The sequence below is a fragment of the Panulirus ornatus genome, chromosome 3 (genome assembly GCF_036320965.1).
Source record: "Panulirus ornatus isolate Po-2019 chromosome 3, ASM3632096v1, whole genome shotgun sequence".
NCBI classification, from domain to species: domain Eukaryota; kingdom Metazoa; phylum Arthropoda; class Malacostraca; order Decapoda; family Palinuridae; genus Panulirus; species Panulirus ornatus.
Window position 1 is genome coordinate 30,882,664 of NC_092226.1, and position 18,016 is coordinate 30,900,679.

The 18,016-nt window shown below is 43.2% G+C and overlaps 1 protein-coding gene and 1 long non-coding RNA gene across 2 annotated transcripts in view; one reads left to right on the forward strand and one right to left on the reverse strand.

Annotated features, from left to right (window-relative positions):
- Positions 1-2,492: 2,492 nt before the first annotated feature.
- The window catches only part of LOC139761859 (CB1 cannabinoid receptor-interacting protein 1-like), a 324,899-nt gene continuing 309,375 nt past the window's right edge, over positions 2,493-18,016 (forward strand). The window contains exon 1 of the mRNA XM_071686422.1: positions 2,493-3,385. Within this exon, the coding sequence (XP_071542523.1) occupies positions 3,311-3,385 (75 nt within the window). The 5' untranslated portion in view covers positions 2,493-3,310. The remainder of the gene's footprint in view (positions 3,386-18,016) is intronic.
- LOC139761872 (uncharacterized) overlaps positions 15,314-18,016 on the reverse strand; it is a 188,536-nt gene continuing 185,833 nt past the window's right edge. Inside the window, exon 2 of the long non-coding RNA XR_011715631.1 lies at positions 15,314-16,736. This is a non-coding gene — a long non-coding RNA (uncharacterized lncRNA). The remainder of the gene's footprint in view (positions 16,737-18,016) is intronic.

Below are 18,016 nucleotides of genomic sequence, written 5' to 3' on the forward strand. Positions count from 1 at the left end.
GCAAACCTACATTCACTGAGAACCAATCACTTTCCTCTCTTCCTACACGTACACATGCCTTACATCCTCGATAAAAACTTTTCACTGCTTCTAACAACTTGCCTCCCACACCATATATTCTCAATACCTTCCACAGAGCATCTCTATCAACTCTATCATATGCCTTCTCCAGATCCATAAATGCTACATACAAATCCATTTGCTTTTCTAAGTATTTCTCACATACATTCTTCAAAGCAAACACCTGATCCACACATCCTCTACCACTTCTGAAACCACACTGCTCTTCCCCAATCTGATGCTCTGTACATGCCTTCACCCTCTCAATCAATACCCTCCCATATAATTTACCAGGAATACTCAACAAACTTATACCTCTGTAATTTGAGCACTCACTCTTATCCCCTTTGCCTTTGTACAATGGCACTATGCACGCATTCCGCCAATCCTCAGGCACCTCACCATGAGTCATACATACATTAAATAACCTTACCAACCAGTCAATAATACAGTCACCCCCTTTTTTAATGAATTCCACTGCAATACCATCCAAACCTTAAGTATGACAATATATAACCAGCCCACATGTAGCATAAGTATGACAATATACGAGCAGCCCACATGAGAAAACACACAACCAGCTCACATGTGGCACAGGCGAGACTACATATAACTACCCCTCATACAGCACGGGTGTGACATTATACGACCAGCTCACATCTGGCACATATGTGACACCAGTGAAAATAAGACCAGGCGTGACAACTTACGACCAATCCACTTGTGGCTCTCACGAGACAACATACGACCAGCTCATACGTGATAACGACGCACGACCAGACCATTTGTGGCTCAGGTGTAACAGCACACGTGACTCAGGTGTGACAATCCCGGCTCACACTTAGCACCATCTCTGGAAACACACGACCAGCCCACATATGGTTCAGTGAGAACACACGATCATCTCACACGTGGCTTATGTGTGACAACATCCGGTCAGCCCATACGTAGCACATGTGTGACAACACACTACTAACTCACACGTGGCCAAGTGTGACAACATATGACCAGCCCACACTCGCTCAAGTGTGACAACATGACCTGCTCACACATGGCTCAAGTGTGACAATATGGCCAGCTCACACACGGCTCAGGTGTGACAACATGACCTGCTCACACATGGCTCAAGTGTGACAATATGGCCAGCTCACACACGGCTCAGGTGTGACAACATGACCTGCTCACACATGGCTCAAGTGTGACAATATGGCCAGCTCACACACGGCTGAGGTGTGACAACATGACCTGCTCACACATGGCTCAAGTGTGACAATATGGCCAGCTCACACACGGCTCAGGTGTGACAACATGACCTGCTCACACATGGCTCAAGTGTGACAATATGGCCAGCTCACACACGGCTCAGATGTGATAACATGACCAGCTCATACATGCCTCATGTTGACAAAACACGTGTAGTTAAGTTTGATAACACATATAACAGGTGTCGCAAAACAAATGGCTCAGATATGACAACGCATGTAGTCCAGGCGTCGTAACATACGTGCATCAGGTGTGGTGACACACGTGGCTCAGGAGTGATAACACATGTGGCTCAAGTGTGATAACGCACGTGCTCAGGAGTGATAACACATGTGGCTTAAGTGTGATAACAAATGTGGCTCAGATGTGATAACACACGTGGCTCAGGTGTGATAACACACGTGGCTCTGTCAGGAGTGAAACACATATAGCACAGGTGTGATAACACATGTACACTACACAGGTGTAATAAAACACGTGGCACAGGTGAGATAATACACGTGACACAGGTGTGACAACATACGACCCGTCCACATATGGTAAAGGCGTGACAACAAACCACATCCCACACGTGGATGTGACGTGACAACACACCTCAGGCCCACAAGTGGCGCGTGTGTGATAACACATGACGATCCCATATATGGCAAAGGTGTGACGTCACATGCCTCAGGTGTGACAACACACACACACACACACACACACACGACCTCTCCGTCACACACCATCTGACAACTCCAAACACGTAGGGATCATGACCAATATGTATACATATGATTAATATGTGTGATTATCTACAGTATAGCCACATCCTCCAGTACATATACGCAATATGGTTAGCTGATGTTATGTTGCTCTTCATACAAATAATTAATTACGATAAACATTTGTACAGTAAATGGGCATACTTTTATTCTTTTAACTGTCGTTAAAGAAGAGTAGCGATGTGACCCAGGGATCACGAAATTTGACAGTGTTTGACTCCAGCAACAATCAATTCCTTTGTTTTGTGTCTGTCTTACCCACACACTCTGTGTGTGTGTGTGTGTGTGTGTGGTGGGCAGTGGTGAGTGGACGCGCGTGCGTGGACGTGCGGGGCTGCCACGTGCGGCCGTACGGGACAAGTGCTAGTGTGTCGGACTACCCAGAGCCAGCCAGACCTTGGCTCCTACCTCCTTCGCACCGCCAGCCACGCGCCCTCCCTCAACCTGCATCCCACGCCCTCACACCACGCCTTCCGCGCCACCCCCCACCCTGCTCAGTCCCATCCCCAAGGCCCCCCCCTCCCCCCTACCGGTCGGGTTATTACCAAGGTCGCGGGTACACAGTGTGAACAGAGGGCGATCAAATCCTGGCTTATTCCAAGATTAAGCTTGAGACTTGTGTTTCCTGCAGCTCGGCTTAGCATTCACTCCTCTCACCTCAGCGAGTAATCAGGATCGAACAATTGCCCTGGATCAACTGACGTTGTCGCGCCAGAAGGGATAACTCGGTATGATGTGCGCTCGTGGAGTGACCCGAGACCACCGAATGATCCGCTGCGCTCACGAGAAAACTTTCTGAGTTGATCTTCTTCGTCCGCGTCACGCGCAAGAAAGATTAATATAAGCGACTCAGACAACCGATCAGATTATGCATGCTTGTCTGGAGTAAGGTAAAGGTGATTTGATGTATCTGTCGTGCGTCAAACATCTGACTGTTGAGCAGGTGTCCATCCACTACTGAAGAGGTGTTGTCGCTCACTCCACACGGGACGGCCGGAGACGCTGATGGTAGTACCAAGGGCGGGGAACCACAGAAAACGAGAAGAGGGGTAAGGCAGAAAACAAGTGCAGGGGCGCCTGAAGTAAAGCAGGAGGACTTGCCATCGTGCGTCAGTGTGTGTCAGGGGGTGGTGACGACCAGGAGGGGCTCCATTATCGTGGACAGCGAGCGGCGGAGGAGTTGTGGAGACGGCAAGAAGAGGGTGCGGTTCTCAGTGTCCAGGATGGACTGTGACACGAACTTCAAGGTGACCATGTCCATCAAGAAGGAATCAGATGGCGTCCCAGTGTTTTACAAGGTAATACATCCATATTCACCCCCCTTCTTACTCTTGCCTTGAGTTTGTGTGTGTGTGTGATGCAACCTCATGTGACTGCTATGTATTCTTTTTCATGAGGAAGACTGCCTCTCCCTCACCAACCTCATGGTCAGGATTGATTGCCCTACGGCTTTTGTTTACCTTCTGTTTCCATGTTGTTCTCTGATCCAAACCATCAACACTGTTATGACAACATTAGTTCAGGAATCAACAAAGAGGAAAATAAAATGACGAAGACCTGGAGATGTACAGAGATAAGCCACCTGTGCGGCGATACATGATAGCGCAAGGTGCATATCGAACTGCGTGTTTGAGCTCATGATGCGAATGGTCAAGAAACTGGAGTCAGTGAAGTGTGGGAACCTATTCTTCCAAGTGGGTTGATTTTGTTTATATACGTCGAGACACACGAGCAATGTTAACGGACTCCGTCTGCTTGAGGTGACACCATGAGTGAAAAGTCACCTTCAGCGAGGTTGTGTCATAGTCACGACGAAACAGTACAGTCTCGTCAAAGAATTTCACGCTTCAAAGGGGTCCAACCTGTCCCTGCTACTGAACGTAGCGCAACCTTAGGGCTGAAGGGGGTACTGGAAAAGGGGTCTAGGATAATATCAGGTCGCTTCCAGGAAGAGGTCTTAGTGTAAATAATCAAAATTAATGTTTTCATTATACATATGTTACATGACTGTGAATGTTTAAACTCAATAAGTGTAATTATATGTGTATATGTATATATATATATATATATATATATATATATATATATATATATATATATATATATATATATATATATATATATATATGGCAGCTAGAGACTGAGTGTGAACGAATGGGGCCTTTGGTGTCTTTTCCTAGCGCTACCTCGCACACATGAGGGGGAGGGGGTTGTTATTCCATGTGTGGCGAGGTGGCGATGGGAACAAATAAAGGCAGACAGTATGAATTATGTACATGTGTATATACGTATATGTCTGTGTGTGTATATATATGTGTACATTGAGATGTATAGGTATGTATATTTGCGTGTGTGGACGTGTATGTATATACATGTGTATGTGGGCGGGTTGGGCCATTCTTTCGTCTGTTTCCTTGCGCTACCTCGCTAACGCGGGAGACAACGACAAAGCAAAATTAATAAATGAATAATCAAATAAATAAATAAATATATATATATATATATATATATATATATATATATATATATATATATATATATATATATATATATTCGAAAGGATCACAATTGAGCGTATGTTCAAGTGTATTCCTATGAGTCCACAAGGAAATAAAACACGATTAGTTCCCAAGTGCATTTTCGTGTAATAATCACATCATCAGGGGAGATACAAGATAGAGACGTAGCTAGGACGACATTTGGTAAATAAGTGGACTCATAGTAATATAAATATATATATATATATATATATATATATATATATATATATATATATATATATATATATATATATATATATATATATATACATATATATATATATATATATATATATATATATATATATATATATATATATATATATGATCCTGGGGATAGGGGAGAAAGAATACTTTCCACGTATTCCCTGCGTGTCGTAGAAGGCGACTAAAAGGGGAAGGAGCGAGGGGGTAGAAATCCTCCCTTCCCGTTTTACTTTTTCCAAAAGAAAGAACACAGAAGGGGGCCAAGTGAGGATATTCCCTCTAAGGCTCAGTCCTCTGTTCTTAACGCTACCTCGTTAACGCGGGAAATGGAGATACGTATGGAAAAAAAAAGATTTTTTTTCTTCTTCATACGTATATGCTATTTCCCACGTTATATGAATCAGATAATATATCATGACCAGACCTGATGTTTTGAAGATGGGAGCTACCAGTGAGTATAAAGAATGAGTGTGAGTGAGATTCCATGAGTAAGCTTTGACTAGGTTGAATAAGTATCTGTCAGGCATGAGAAGTGACTGTAATGACCATGAGTAAAGCTGACACGAGTGAGTGAGTGCCAGATAACTGAGGTATGAGTGACTGTAGTGAGTATGGCTGATATATATGTATATGATGTAAAAGAAGAATGAGTGTGAGTTACGGATGCGAATGAGTTTTGAATGAAAGAGGTACGAGTTGTTGGAACAACACCCTATGAGAAACGAAAACGAGTGAAATTTGAATAGGTTACAAACAGGAATAATGAGTAAAGTATCTGTGGTATGAAGTGTGAGTAATGAGTAAAGTATCCGTGGTATGAAGTGTGAGTAATGAGTAAAGTATCCGTGGTATGAAGTGTGAGTAATGAGTAAAGTATCTGTGGTATGAAGTGTGAGTAATGAGTAAAGTATCCGTGGTATGAAGTGTGAGTAATGAGTAAAGTATCTGTGATATGAAGTGTGGGTAATGAGTAAAGTATCTGTGGTATGAAGTGTGAGTAATGAGTAAAGTATCTGTGGTATGAAGTGTGAGTAATGAGTAAAGTATCTGTGGTATGAAGTGTGAGTAATGAGTAAAGTATCCGTGGTATGAAGTGTGAGTAATGAGTAAAGTATCCGTGGTATGAAGTGTGAGTAATGAGTAAAGTATCTGTGGTATGAAGTGTTAGTAATGAGTAAAGTATCTGTGGTATGAAGTGTGAGTAATGAGTAAAGTATCTGTGGTATGAAGTGTGAGTAATGAGTAAAGTATCTGTGGTATGAAGTGTGAGTAATGAGTAAAGTATCTGTGGTATGAAGTGTGAGTAATGAGTAAAGTATCCGTGGTATGAAGTGTGAGTAATGAGTAAAGTATCTGTGATATGAAGTGTGAGTAATGAGTAAAGTATCTGTGGTATGAAGTGTGAGTAATGAGTAAAGTATCTATGGTATGAAGTGTGAGTAATGAGTAAAGTATGAGTAAAAGGGCGAGGAGGGGAGCCAGGGGCACAGAAACTTCGCTGCTAATGCTCCTATTAGTGTCAGAGCTTCACATACACACATCCTTCCCCAGCATTTGCTAGCCAATAACTCTTATCCAGCGATGTGGATAAAGGCATTAGAGTAAGTCTATAAGTATCGTCTGTACTGTGTTTACCTTGAGGTGTAAATAATAAGCGTTGAGTTTCCGTGATATCAGCAAACGAGAGCAAAATAATTACATGAAAATCATATATATTAGAACGTCGTACCAATGTGCTGTACCGTCATGCACAGTGCGAGGGGGTTCAGGTGGGGTGGTGTTCATGACAGCAACATGGTCAGAAACAGACAATTAAAAATACTCCTCACGGCCGCCATCCAGTCCCCCGTGTGTAGTATCTCGCCAAACGAGGCCAAATTCCTGTCCATCATCCTCAAGTGGGAGTAAATTCAGGTATATTCCCTAGGGCAGGAGGCCAAGTGCCTGCAGTGTCTGGCCTCCATAAAGCATGAGGCACAATACTTCACTAACCAATCATTTCTTTATCCATAATGAACACAAAACATGTAACGCGACTCAAAAGGTCTTGAGAAAATTTACTTCAGTCTATTTTGCTCCATGATGAACGGAAAATATCACTTGTTAAAACCACACACACATATACAAATGACGTAAATCACACATATGTATATTAAGTAAATTTCTCCGACATCTTGCGTGGCTCAGTCGCGTTAAACAATTCGTTTAATATTTTTGTCAGTTCGAATGCAGTGTTGCCTTTGTTTATCCTTTGAACATAACAGACTCGTTCAGCCGTCACTGCTCTTATTCTGGTGGATGGGGGTGTGTTGGGTGGGCGGGACGTGCAGGATGGGTATGTGTGCAGGGTGGGCGGGCTTATAACGATAACACAAGGCGCGAGGTTTCGAAAAATTTACACTGTTGACGGAGGTCGGGGCACGTGATCTGAGACGCCGTTTAAGCAGCTCTGGGAATAGAAGGATCTTTAGTGTCAAGTCGTCGCTGCCGGTGACTAACATTTTACTTGGCTCCGCGCTTTAGAAGACCAGACCCTGTTACTCGATCCAGAAGATAGCGTTACACTCGACGACCATTCTCGCTCGCTTCTAAATGAGGCGTTCCCGAGGGTGGGCCTCCTTTTGAAGTCCCACGATTTCAGCCGCAGTGAGTAGTGGTCGCACCAGTACATGCGGAGTGTCAGCTCGCCTAACAGTACCTACGGAGTGTGTACTGGATACACTAATACAGGCGTGAAGCCCCGTCACACCAGTACACGCGGTGTGTGTGTATATATAAACTCACACCACCACAGGTAGGTTGCTCTCTGACCGTGCCAGTACAGACAGGGTGTGGGCGGCGAGTGTATCGATCACAACAAAACAGACGGCATACGCAGTGACCACGGCAGTACAGACAGCGTCCGTGCTGACCACAGCGGTACAGACAGCGTCCGTGCTGACCACAGCAGTAGAGAAAGCGTCCGTGCTAATCACAGCGGTACAGACAGCGTCCGTGCTGACCACAGCAGTACAGACAGCGTCCGTGCTGACCACAGCAGTAGAGAAAGCGTCCGTGCTGATCACAGCGGTACAGACAGCGTCCGTGCTGACCACAGCAGTACAGACAACGTCCGTGCTGACCACAGCAATAACAGAGAGCGCCCTTACTGGCAACATCAGTACAGGCGGCGTCCGTACTAACAACCTGACCACAAATAGCTTCCTTACTGTATACAGTATTACAGACGACGTCTCTTTATCATGAAAAAGACAGGTTGTGTGTGCACCGGACGCAACAACACACATACAGACTACAGCAATACAACAGTGTACGTAACTGTTACAAAAGAGCAAGTAACTGTAGCAGGAATAGAGAGAGAAACCGCGGCACCCAATGGAAGACAGTGAAGGGCAGCAACACACGTATTAAAAAGGAAATATGTACATATACATGTAATCTTTCAAACAATCGCCATTTTCCGCGTAAGTGAGGTAGCGTCAAGGACAGAGTACTTAGCCTTAGGGGGAAAATCCCCACTTGACCCCCTTCTCTGTTCCTTCTTTTGGAAAAGTAAAAACTGGAGGGAAGGATTTCCAGCCCCCGCTCCCATCCCTTTAGGTCGCCTTCTATGACGTGCAAGGAATACGTGAACAGTATTCTTTCTCCCCTATCCCCAGGGATATATATATATATATATATATATATATATATATATATATATATATATATATATATATATATATATATATATATATATTCTTAAGAGTCCACGGGGAATGAAACACGATAACTTCCCAAGTGCACTTTCGTGTGATAATCACATCATTAGGGGAGACACAAGGGAGAAATATAACATTTGATATACAACGAAGAGACGTAGCTAGGACACCATATGGTAAGCATGCGTCCTAGCTACGTCTCTTCGTTGTATTTCAACTGACTGTTATATTTCTCTCTTGTTTCTCCCCTGATGATGTGATTATCACACGAAAGTGCACTTGGGAACTTATCGTGTTTCATTTTCCCCGTGGACTTATAGGGATGTCTTGATCACGCGCAAAATTGTGATCCTTTCCAATATATATATATATATATATATATATATATATATATATATATATATATATATATATATATATGATTATTTTTTCTTTTGATACCTGATCACCGTTTATTGAGTTAGTGAGGTAGCATGAGAAACAGACGAAGAAAGACCACATCCGCTCACAGCCATTCTATAGCTCGTAACCACAGCATCCTATCCACAACCCGACCCAACAGACCTTTCCATGGTTTACCCTGGCCACTTCACATGCCCTAGTTCAGTCCACTGACAGCACGTCGACCCCAGTATACCACATCGTTCCAATTCACCCTGTCACGTGCACATCTTTCATCCTCTTGCATGTTCAGGTCCCAGTCGCTCAGAACCTTTTTCACTCCATTCTCCCATCTCGAAGTTGGTCTCCCCATTCTTGTTCCCTCCATCTCAAACACATATATTCTCTTTGCCAAACTTTCCTCACTCATTCTCTCCATATGTCCAAACCATTTCAGGCACCCTCTTCTACTCTCTCAACCACACTCTTTTTATTACCACACATCTCTCTTACCCTTTCATTACTTACTCGATCAAACCACCTCTCACCACATATTGTTCTCAAACATTTCATTTTCAACACATCCACCCTCCTCCGCACAAGATCGTTGGGACTTCTACATGTTATATATATATATATATATATATATATATATATATATATATATATATATATATATATATATATATATATATTTTTTTTTTTTTTTATACTTTGTCGCTGTCTCCCGCGTTTGCGAGGTAGCGCAAGGAAACAGACGAATATATATATATATATATATATATATATATATATATATATATATATATATATATATATATATATATACCTAAGACTTCTCTTTATATCTTCTTGCAGCCAAAGTTCAGCTACGTCAGTAGCAGGGAAATAAAGACTCATTTGTTGTGATACGTTCTTTGATGAAACTGTTCTCCCAGTGATACAGCTATGCCAATGGTAACTTTTCACTTGCGTTGTAACCTCCAGCAGGCGTAACGTGGGGTATCCACGGTAGTGTGGATGTTACAGTACTACCAAGTATGTTCGCTGAGTCAAGAGGTGGAATTACAGAACCGTCGAAGGCGAGAGGAAAGTTGTGAGGAATTTTCGATAAAGAGAGGGGTAGAAACTGGGTCTTGGAGGCATCAAACTGCCGCCAACAGTTTGCTACCTGGTGGGTTGCCCTATGGAATGGGGACGTGTTATTCCTTGAGTTAGCTGAGAGGGGCAACACGCTACCACCTGAGGACCTCCCTCTCGCTGGCAGTAGAATCACACACACAAAAAAGTGTAGTCATAGAAGTACACCTTGAATTAGCAAGGGTCATGGGAGGAGGCACTACTTTACTACCCAAGACTTCCCTCTCATTAGCGTTAGGCGAAGTCACCATATATGTTACTCTTACGTTATCTCGTCCTGACAGCTCCTGCACAGTAAAGCCACAAGTTTTGTATAATTTCTTTATCATTTCACATTCACTGTGCCTCAACCTTCTGAGGGGGTAATATCACTGACATTTAAAAGGATGAGCAGCTTTACTACTTTAGGAATGAAATAAGGGCCGCCTGAGCTGAACGGAGCAGGGAAAAACAAAAAAGGAGGAGGCAACTTGCCAACTACTTGAGTTATCAGCGTGATAGCGGCTAGCCAAATACTGCATTGTCTTAGTAATGCTATATATACAGTGCCCACCAATGATGTTGGCGCGACCACCAAGGATTAATATGAAATAAAACATGAAAACCATGTATTGTATTCACCACCAACTAGTACTTTACACACACACACACACACACACATATATATATATATATATATATATATATATATATATATATATATATATATATATGCATATAGAATTGAATACGACAGCATATTTAGAGTCTTTCATCTCTTTTTATGTTCTCTAATTTTCTCATTATTATTGTACCACTAGGTGGGTGCTCGAACAACAGTTGTACAAAATCATCCATTAAATTTCAATCAAGTTTTCGCTTTCACAAAGGCATCATCAGAAACCTACAAAAAAGGGAGAAAAGAACTGCGTCGCAAAACCTGGATATAAAATGTAAAACGCAAACTTGTTTAAAAGAAATAAACCACAGCACGTAGAACGTAAAACGTGAGGGAAAACACTATAAGCAACACAAATTAACAGTATAATGACGGGTAGTATGCGCTACGACCTAAATAAATAATATGGATACAGAAACACAAAAAAATTACAGAAAAGGAAGCACACAACAATCTTACACGAAGGGAGAATATTGACAGTCCATCACTAAATACATAAAGTTAGGTCAAGCGAGGCCGTTATCGTCCGGGTGTGGCGTTGAGGTCAAGTTGGGCTCGTCTGATTCTCTCAGACCTTCGTAACCCAGGAACGGGTTGGTCTGTGATTCGTCCCCCCTGTCCTGAAATGGCGGACTCAGCAGCTTCAGGCGGGTCACTGACGTGTTCCCCCTGTTCTAAAACGACGTTAGGTGCACGTCCTATTGGCGGGCCATCAAAGAGCTGTGGTGGTGGTGGTCACGACCTTTGTTACAAGAGACTCGCACTGACCTGCATCACCACTACATCCACGAACAGATTACATGACTATCATGACATCACATAGTCTTGATGCAGAACCTCCTCTACTGGGAACCTTTCATCCTCCTCCCTTCCAAATTGCACATAAGGCTTCATTTCCCGATTAGAACCCCTCACTGCATTCTGTATCGTACACCATGATTTCGCAACAGATAATGCTTATCTGTTAATCACATACAAGATCTTTTTCCTTAGTATTTCTCACATGTATGCTTTAGGACAAACACCGACCTAAATCACACACCTCCCGCCCACCACTGAAACCACACCGCTCCTCCTAGTCAGACGCTCTTTACCTGCCACGACCCACTCGATTATCACTCTCCTATACATCTTACCAGGTTAACTTAACAGAGCCTGTTCCTTGCCCATCTTTTCCTTTAATGCATTCCCCCTCCCGCCAAGATCAAGTGCGTTACTTGCCACCCACTTCTCGCAATCTACTTTCGTTCTAAACCAGAATCATCCTCATTTCACTTCATTACCCTCTTTAACATAGTCTTACACCTCATTCCCCATGAAGAGTGCCGCATTATCTTTCGCCATTGTCCTGTCATTAACACAACACCAAACTTTACCCGATAAACATTCCCGGATCACTTCACCTTTTCTTTAAGTTTGTCTCACAGTGAGCCAGAACATCCATGGTTTTCTTCATCAATTGTAGAATGTCTCTCCCTTACTTTCATTCTAATCACGACTATGCATACTCAGATTCACCAGTCTGAGCCTCTGTGGAGAAATCTTCTCTTGGGTCCTTCTATTCTTGCTCATAAAAAGAGATAATAGAAATTTCCAGTTTTCCACTCCCGCCCGTAAGTTGCCTTCCTCGACATGCAGGGTTGGCCTTTGTTACCTTAACCTTGTATATCATCATGTCTTTACTCTTACGTGTATACATAAAAACCACGTCCCAGACTAAGCCAGGGCCGAGGGGTGGATGGCTGAAGGACGAATGCACACCCACGACTCGAACCCAGAAGGGCCCATGAGATCTCAAATGTTGTAGCTCTGCATTGAAGACATCAGTACTCTGAAAACGTTCTTCGTGTGTGTGTGTGTGTGTGTGTATTTCCTCACTTCCCAGGATGGACTGCTACTCGTCACTAGAGTAAATAATAACAACTGCCACCAGATGTTGGGCCATTACCTTGCTCGCCCGGTCTACTTGGTGGGTGTCCCGGGGACTGTGTGTGTAGAGTGCGGGGAAATGGAACACGTAAATATAAAGGTTGTTGTTAGTGCCACGGTCGCAGCAGTAAATTAGGGACTTACTACAGAAGGCCATTTCTTGACTCCAGGGGAAAAAATAAGTTTTATCAACTCTCACTGAGGGAACCTTTTTTTTTTTTTTTATCAGTTAATCCAACCACGGGAACTTTATTTCTTGAGGAGTGTTTCCATATTTGCCTTTTCGTCTACGTGACTCAATTTTTTCCTTGTTTGCTTCTCTTGCGTAATCATGATGACGTATGGTGTAAACTAACGATGCCGGGAGCCCGCATCGGCGCTCACGGGACCAGTATATTTTTGAGGCCAGATGCTCAAGAACTTATTTGTGAGTAATAGACTTTTATTTTGTAATGACTGATATGTTATGATTACTTTGGCTGCTCCATTTAGGTTATCATGAAGAAAGGTCGTACTGTAGTGCTCAAGGGTCGTACTGTGCTGCTCAGTGGTCTTATTGTGGTGCTTAAAGGTCGAACTGTGATGCTCAAGGGTCGTACCACGGTGCTCAAAGGTCGCACTGTGGTGCTCAAGGGTCTTACTGTGGTGCACAAAGGTCGTACTTTAGTGCTCAAGGGTCGTAGTATGCCGTTCAAGGGTCGTACTGTGGTGCTCAAACGTTGTACCGTGGTGGTCTGGGGATGTACCGTGGTGCACAAGAGGAACAGCGAGGTGTGGTAAGGTCAGGTGTGGGTGCTGGGACGGACAGGATGGACGGCCTCCTCGTCATGGCTGCATACTGGTAAAAAAAAATTTCAGCGTCATAGATTTTTCAGGATCGGAATTCTCCTGCAGCTTAACCTCTTCCCCTACCGAAACAAACCTTCAGCTTAACCTCTTTACCTTCTGGAACCCTCCTGCAGCTTAACCTCTTCCCCTTCAGGAACTCTCCTGCAGCTTAACCTATTTCCATTATTTTCTGAGCACAAATCTTTATGGTTTGTCGCCGTTATGACATGAGGAGCACCTGAAGTGTCAGTAACGACAGTGAGACTATAACCTACTGGATCTGAGTCCAGTATAACACTAGGATAATTTTGTTTACATCAATACACAGTTGTGTAGACCGACTGGCATGAACGTAAACACGAGAGAATCGTTGTAGTCAAAATTTCGCCTGTGGACTATGAACGACGGAACACTGACAAAAAAACAAAAAAACAACAACAATAGCAACTATCAATCGCCTAAAAGTGAGGGAAGAAAACGAAAAAGCATTGGTAGTGAACAAAAGCAATTAAGAAATTCAATATTCTAAAACATTCAGTGACTGACTTCGGCGATACAACGTTGCACTAGGCTTCGGGTGAGGCGCGCGCCGACGATGACGAGGAAGAGGTATGGGACCCGCGGTGGCTCAGGCCAGGGCACCATGCTCTCTGAAATGTGTCACATACACCACTGTAGCTACACGTTAATCTGTATCATTTACCCATAAAGGTCACCCATTACAGAAACTCTATAGGCAGAACTGATCCCAAGTCTTGACCCCTAAAGTTTTCATGACATTTTGAAGGTATTTTAAAAACTGACATAAAAAGTGAAATGTAAAACCATAAAAGTGACGAATTTTTATCTTTCTTCTTTTTAAAAACTTTTTACCGTCCAACTTCGTCTACCAGTTGTGAGAATCATGTTTCATGAAGGTTGACCTTTGAAATATTCTGATTTAACAGTTCGGAAGTTGCTTAGTAAATCATAATAAGACTATATAATTGTTTAGTTTGACTCCAAGGCTACGTATTGTGTAGTTTAACTCCACAGTCATGCACTTAACTTACTTTCAAGATATTTCATTTAATTTTCTCAATAAAGAAATGACACACGAAGTGTCGGAGCAAGAAAAGCACAGAATCATGTGACGCATTTTGTATTACCTTAGCACCTCCTAAGGGACTGTAGCCCTGAAGGAATCAGTAGATCACACAGCTTCACCTGATATCCCTGTTCTCTGCAGACGACATCCACTTTGTATTCCCCTCAGTTTGTATATACACATATACATATACGTATATCTTTTTCCTGGCCTCTCGTAACAGCGCCTGGCGCACTTACAACACATAATTCCGCAGGTAACGGTACACCAGGGAGCAATGTGGCTGACGTTACGTCTATGATTCCCCGCAAGACGTTCCAGCTACCGCAGCTCACGGCGGGCGCCGGGAAACCTGGCTTCCGAGAAGGCGGGAGACTGGAACGTACGACCTCACGCTGATTAGTCGAGCGGTGGAAGTATCCGGTACTCGCAATTCGCAGACAAAGGCATAAAAATACAACCTTTGAGTACCATCTGGTAGGATCTTATGCTCTAATCACGAGACATTAGCCAAGGAAACTAGGAAAAACAATACGTATCTTTACAGACATATAAACATATCTATTACCTATACTGAATGCCAGAAATCGTCTGATTGTATTGGGAAGTAAATAATCATTGTTTACTGGTGATAATGGAAAAGTCTCATGCTGTTATAACTGCAACACACGTTCTTCCTCAAGGTTACAATGAAGAATTTACCGAGAGGAAAATATCTTTTTCTTGAGTTGTCATTTTAGGTTCGAAAGCAAACATTTGAAACAAATCTTAAAGATAAGGTTGACTGCATCAAGGAATGTCTGAATATTTTGTTATAAGTCTTTGAATCAGGTATTTGAATGATTTTTTTATCTTTCCATTTGGTCTTCCTAAGAAAGATAACACACCACTCATTGCACTATACAAGACTAATGTGTGGCAGGTTAGAAAAATATAAGTGATTCAGTATCAGACAATGTTATGGCTGAGCAGAGTAATAAACAGAACGCACAATATAGTAGCTATGATTGTCGGAGCGGCTTGTGAGTTTACAGAAAACCGATTGAAAATTAAGGAGAGCGTAACTGTAGACTTTTATGCTGGACGACGATTTGTGGTGGGTGGCTCAGGGCCAGGTACCTGGAGAGACAAGGTTCTGGCATGTACTAGAGTCCTGTGGCTCAGACGGGTGATGACCCCGCCGTTATTAAACGTAAGAATGAGATCTTCCTCAGATTTTAGAGTTCATTCGCGTGACTCCTCACTACAGGGGTGAATGATCTGACACTCATCGCTAAGCCAGTCACTCGCGGAACGAAGGGATGGAAGCAACGCAGCGACAGTATGTAGTATCATAAAGAAGTGGCGGCTATATAGGTTGGTACTTCATCTCCATACAAACGCAGTAAGGAATTCCCATAGAATTTGAATATGCAATGGATTTAGCATGAAATACAATGGGAATTTTTTTTTGCCATCTTGTCAATGTTAGATATGTTAGTTTCGCAATATGTGGAGCATCTCCAGGACAAACATGATAAACTGAGAAAACGAGGCAAACACAAAGCACCTCGTCTGAAGTTCCATGTTGTAGAAATAAACATAGGCGTTCAGTTGGCCACAACGTAAGTTGAAACATAAACATGTAATATGGCTTTGTGACATGAGTCTTATGAAGAATAAGGCGCTTCTGACATTGATGGTAGTGACTGAGGAACCATCATCCAGACATTGACGGTGGTGACTGAGGAACCATTATCCAGACACTGACGGTGGTGACTGAGGAACCATCATCCAGACACTGACGGTGGTGACTGAGGAACAATCATCCAGGCACTGACGGTGGTGACTGAGGAACCATCATCCAGACACTGACGGTGGTGACTGAGGAACCATCATCCAGACACTGACGGTGGTGACTGAGGAACCATCATCCAGGCACTGACGGTGGTGACTGAGGAACCATCATCCAGACACTGACGGTGGTGACTGAGGAACCATCATCCAGACACTGACGGTGGTGACTGAGGAACCATCATCCAGACACTGACGGTGGTGACAGAGGAACCATCATCCAGACATTGACGGTGATGACTGAGGAACCATCATCCAGACACTGACGGTGGTGACTGAGGAACCATCATCCAGACACTGACGGTGGTGACTGAGGAACCATCATCCAGACACTGACGGTGGTGACTGAGGAACAATCATCCAGATTAAAATACAGAGGTGGATCTCCCGCTGAGAATAAGCACATACTTTTTTCTTTCATTTTTTCAGGCATCAGGTGTTATAAAATTTGCCAACTGGGTGTCTGAAGTGCTCCCTGGCTGGGTATCTGAAGTGCTGCCTGGCTGGGTGTCTGAAGTGCTGCCTGGCTGAGTGTCTGCATTATAGCGCCACTGTATAAAGGCAAGGGAGACAAAGGTGACTGTTCGATCTACAGAGGTATGAGTCTGTTGAGTGTACCTGGTAAGCTATATGGGAGAGAGTAGTGGCTGAGAGGATGATGGTATGTACAGAACATAAGACTGGATAGGAAAGATGTTGTTTCAGGGGTGGAAACAGAAGGATTTGTATGTGACATTTACGGATCTGGAGAAAGCATTTCATAGGGTTTAATTGAGACGCCTTGTGGAATATCTTACGAATGTACTGTGTGGGAGGAAAGCTACTGGATGCGGTGAGAAGTTTTGATCAAGAGTGTAGGGCATGTTTACAAGAAGGAAGAGAGGAGAGTGAGCGGTTCCAGGTGAAGGTCGGTCTGCGGCCAGGTCGTGTGATGTTCCCATTCCTGTTTAATCTATTCATGGATGGGGGTAATGAGGGAGGTAAATGCAATAGTTTTGGAGAAAGGAGAGAGTAGGCAGTCTATAAGCGATGAGTCAGTTGTTTGCTGATGATACAGCATTGATGGCAGATTCGAGTGGAAAAATGAAGAGGTTGGTGACTGAGGTTGGGAGAGCAAATGCAAATAAAATTAAGGTATTAAGTTTAGCAGGAACAGGTTGGCTGGGTTATTAGTTGAATGGATAGTATTTGTAATAAGTGAAGTGTTTTAATTACTTTGGAGAAGACATGGCACCGAATGGAAGCATGAAAGTGGAACTGTCATAGGTTGGGGAAGGGGACACATGTTCTAGGAGCAATGAATAATGTTGGAAAGAGGCCCGTGATCTGGTAGGGCGAAAATGAGTATATCTGAAGGACCAGTGGTACCATCAATTCTACATCAATGCGAAGCACGAGCTAAAGGTGAGGATGTACGGAGGAGAGTGGACGTATTGAATGAAATGTTTGAGCACATGTGGTGTGAGGTAACCTGGTTAGATCGAGTAAGTAATGAAAGGGTAAGTGAGATGTGTGGTAATAAAAGAGTATGGTTGAGAGAGAGCTGAAGAGTGTGTTCTGAAATGGTTTGGACATATGAAGAGAATGAGTGATGAAAGGTTGACGAAGAGGATATACTTGTTTGA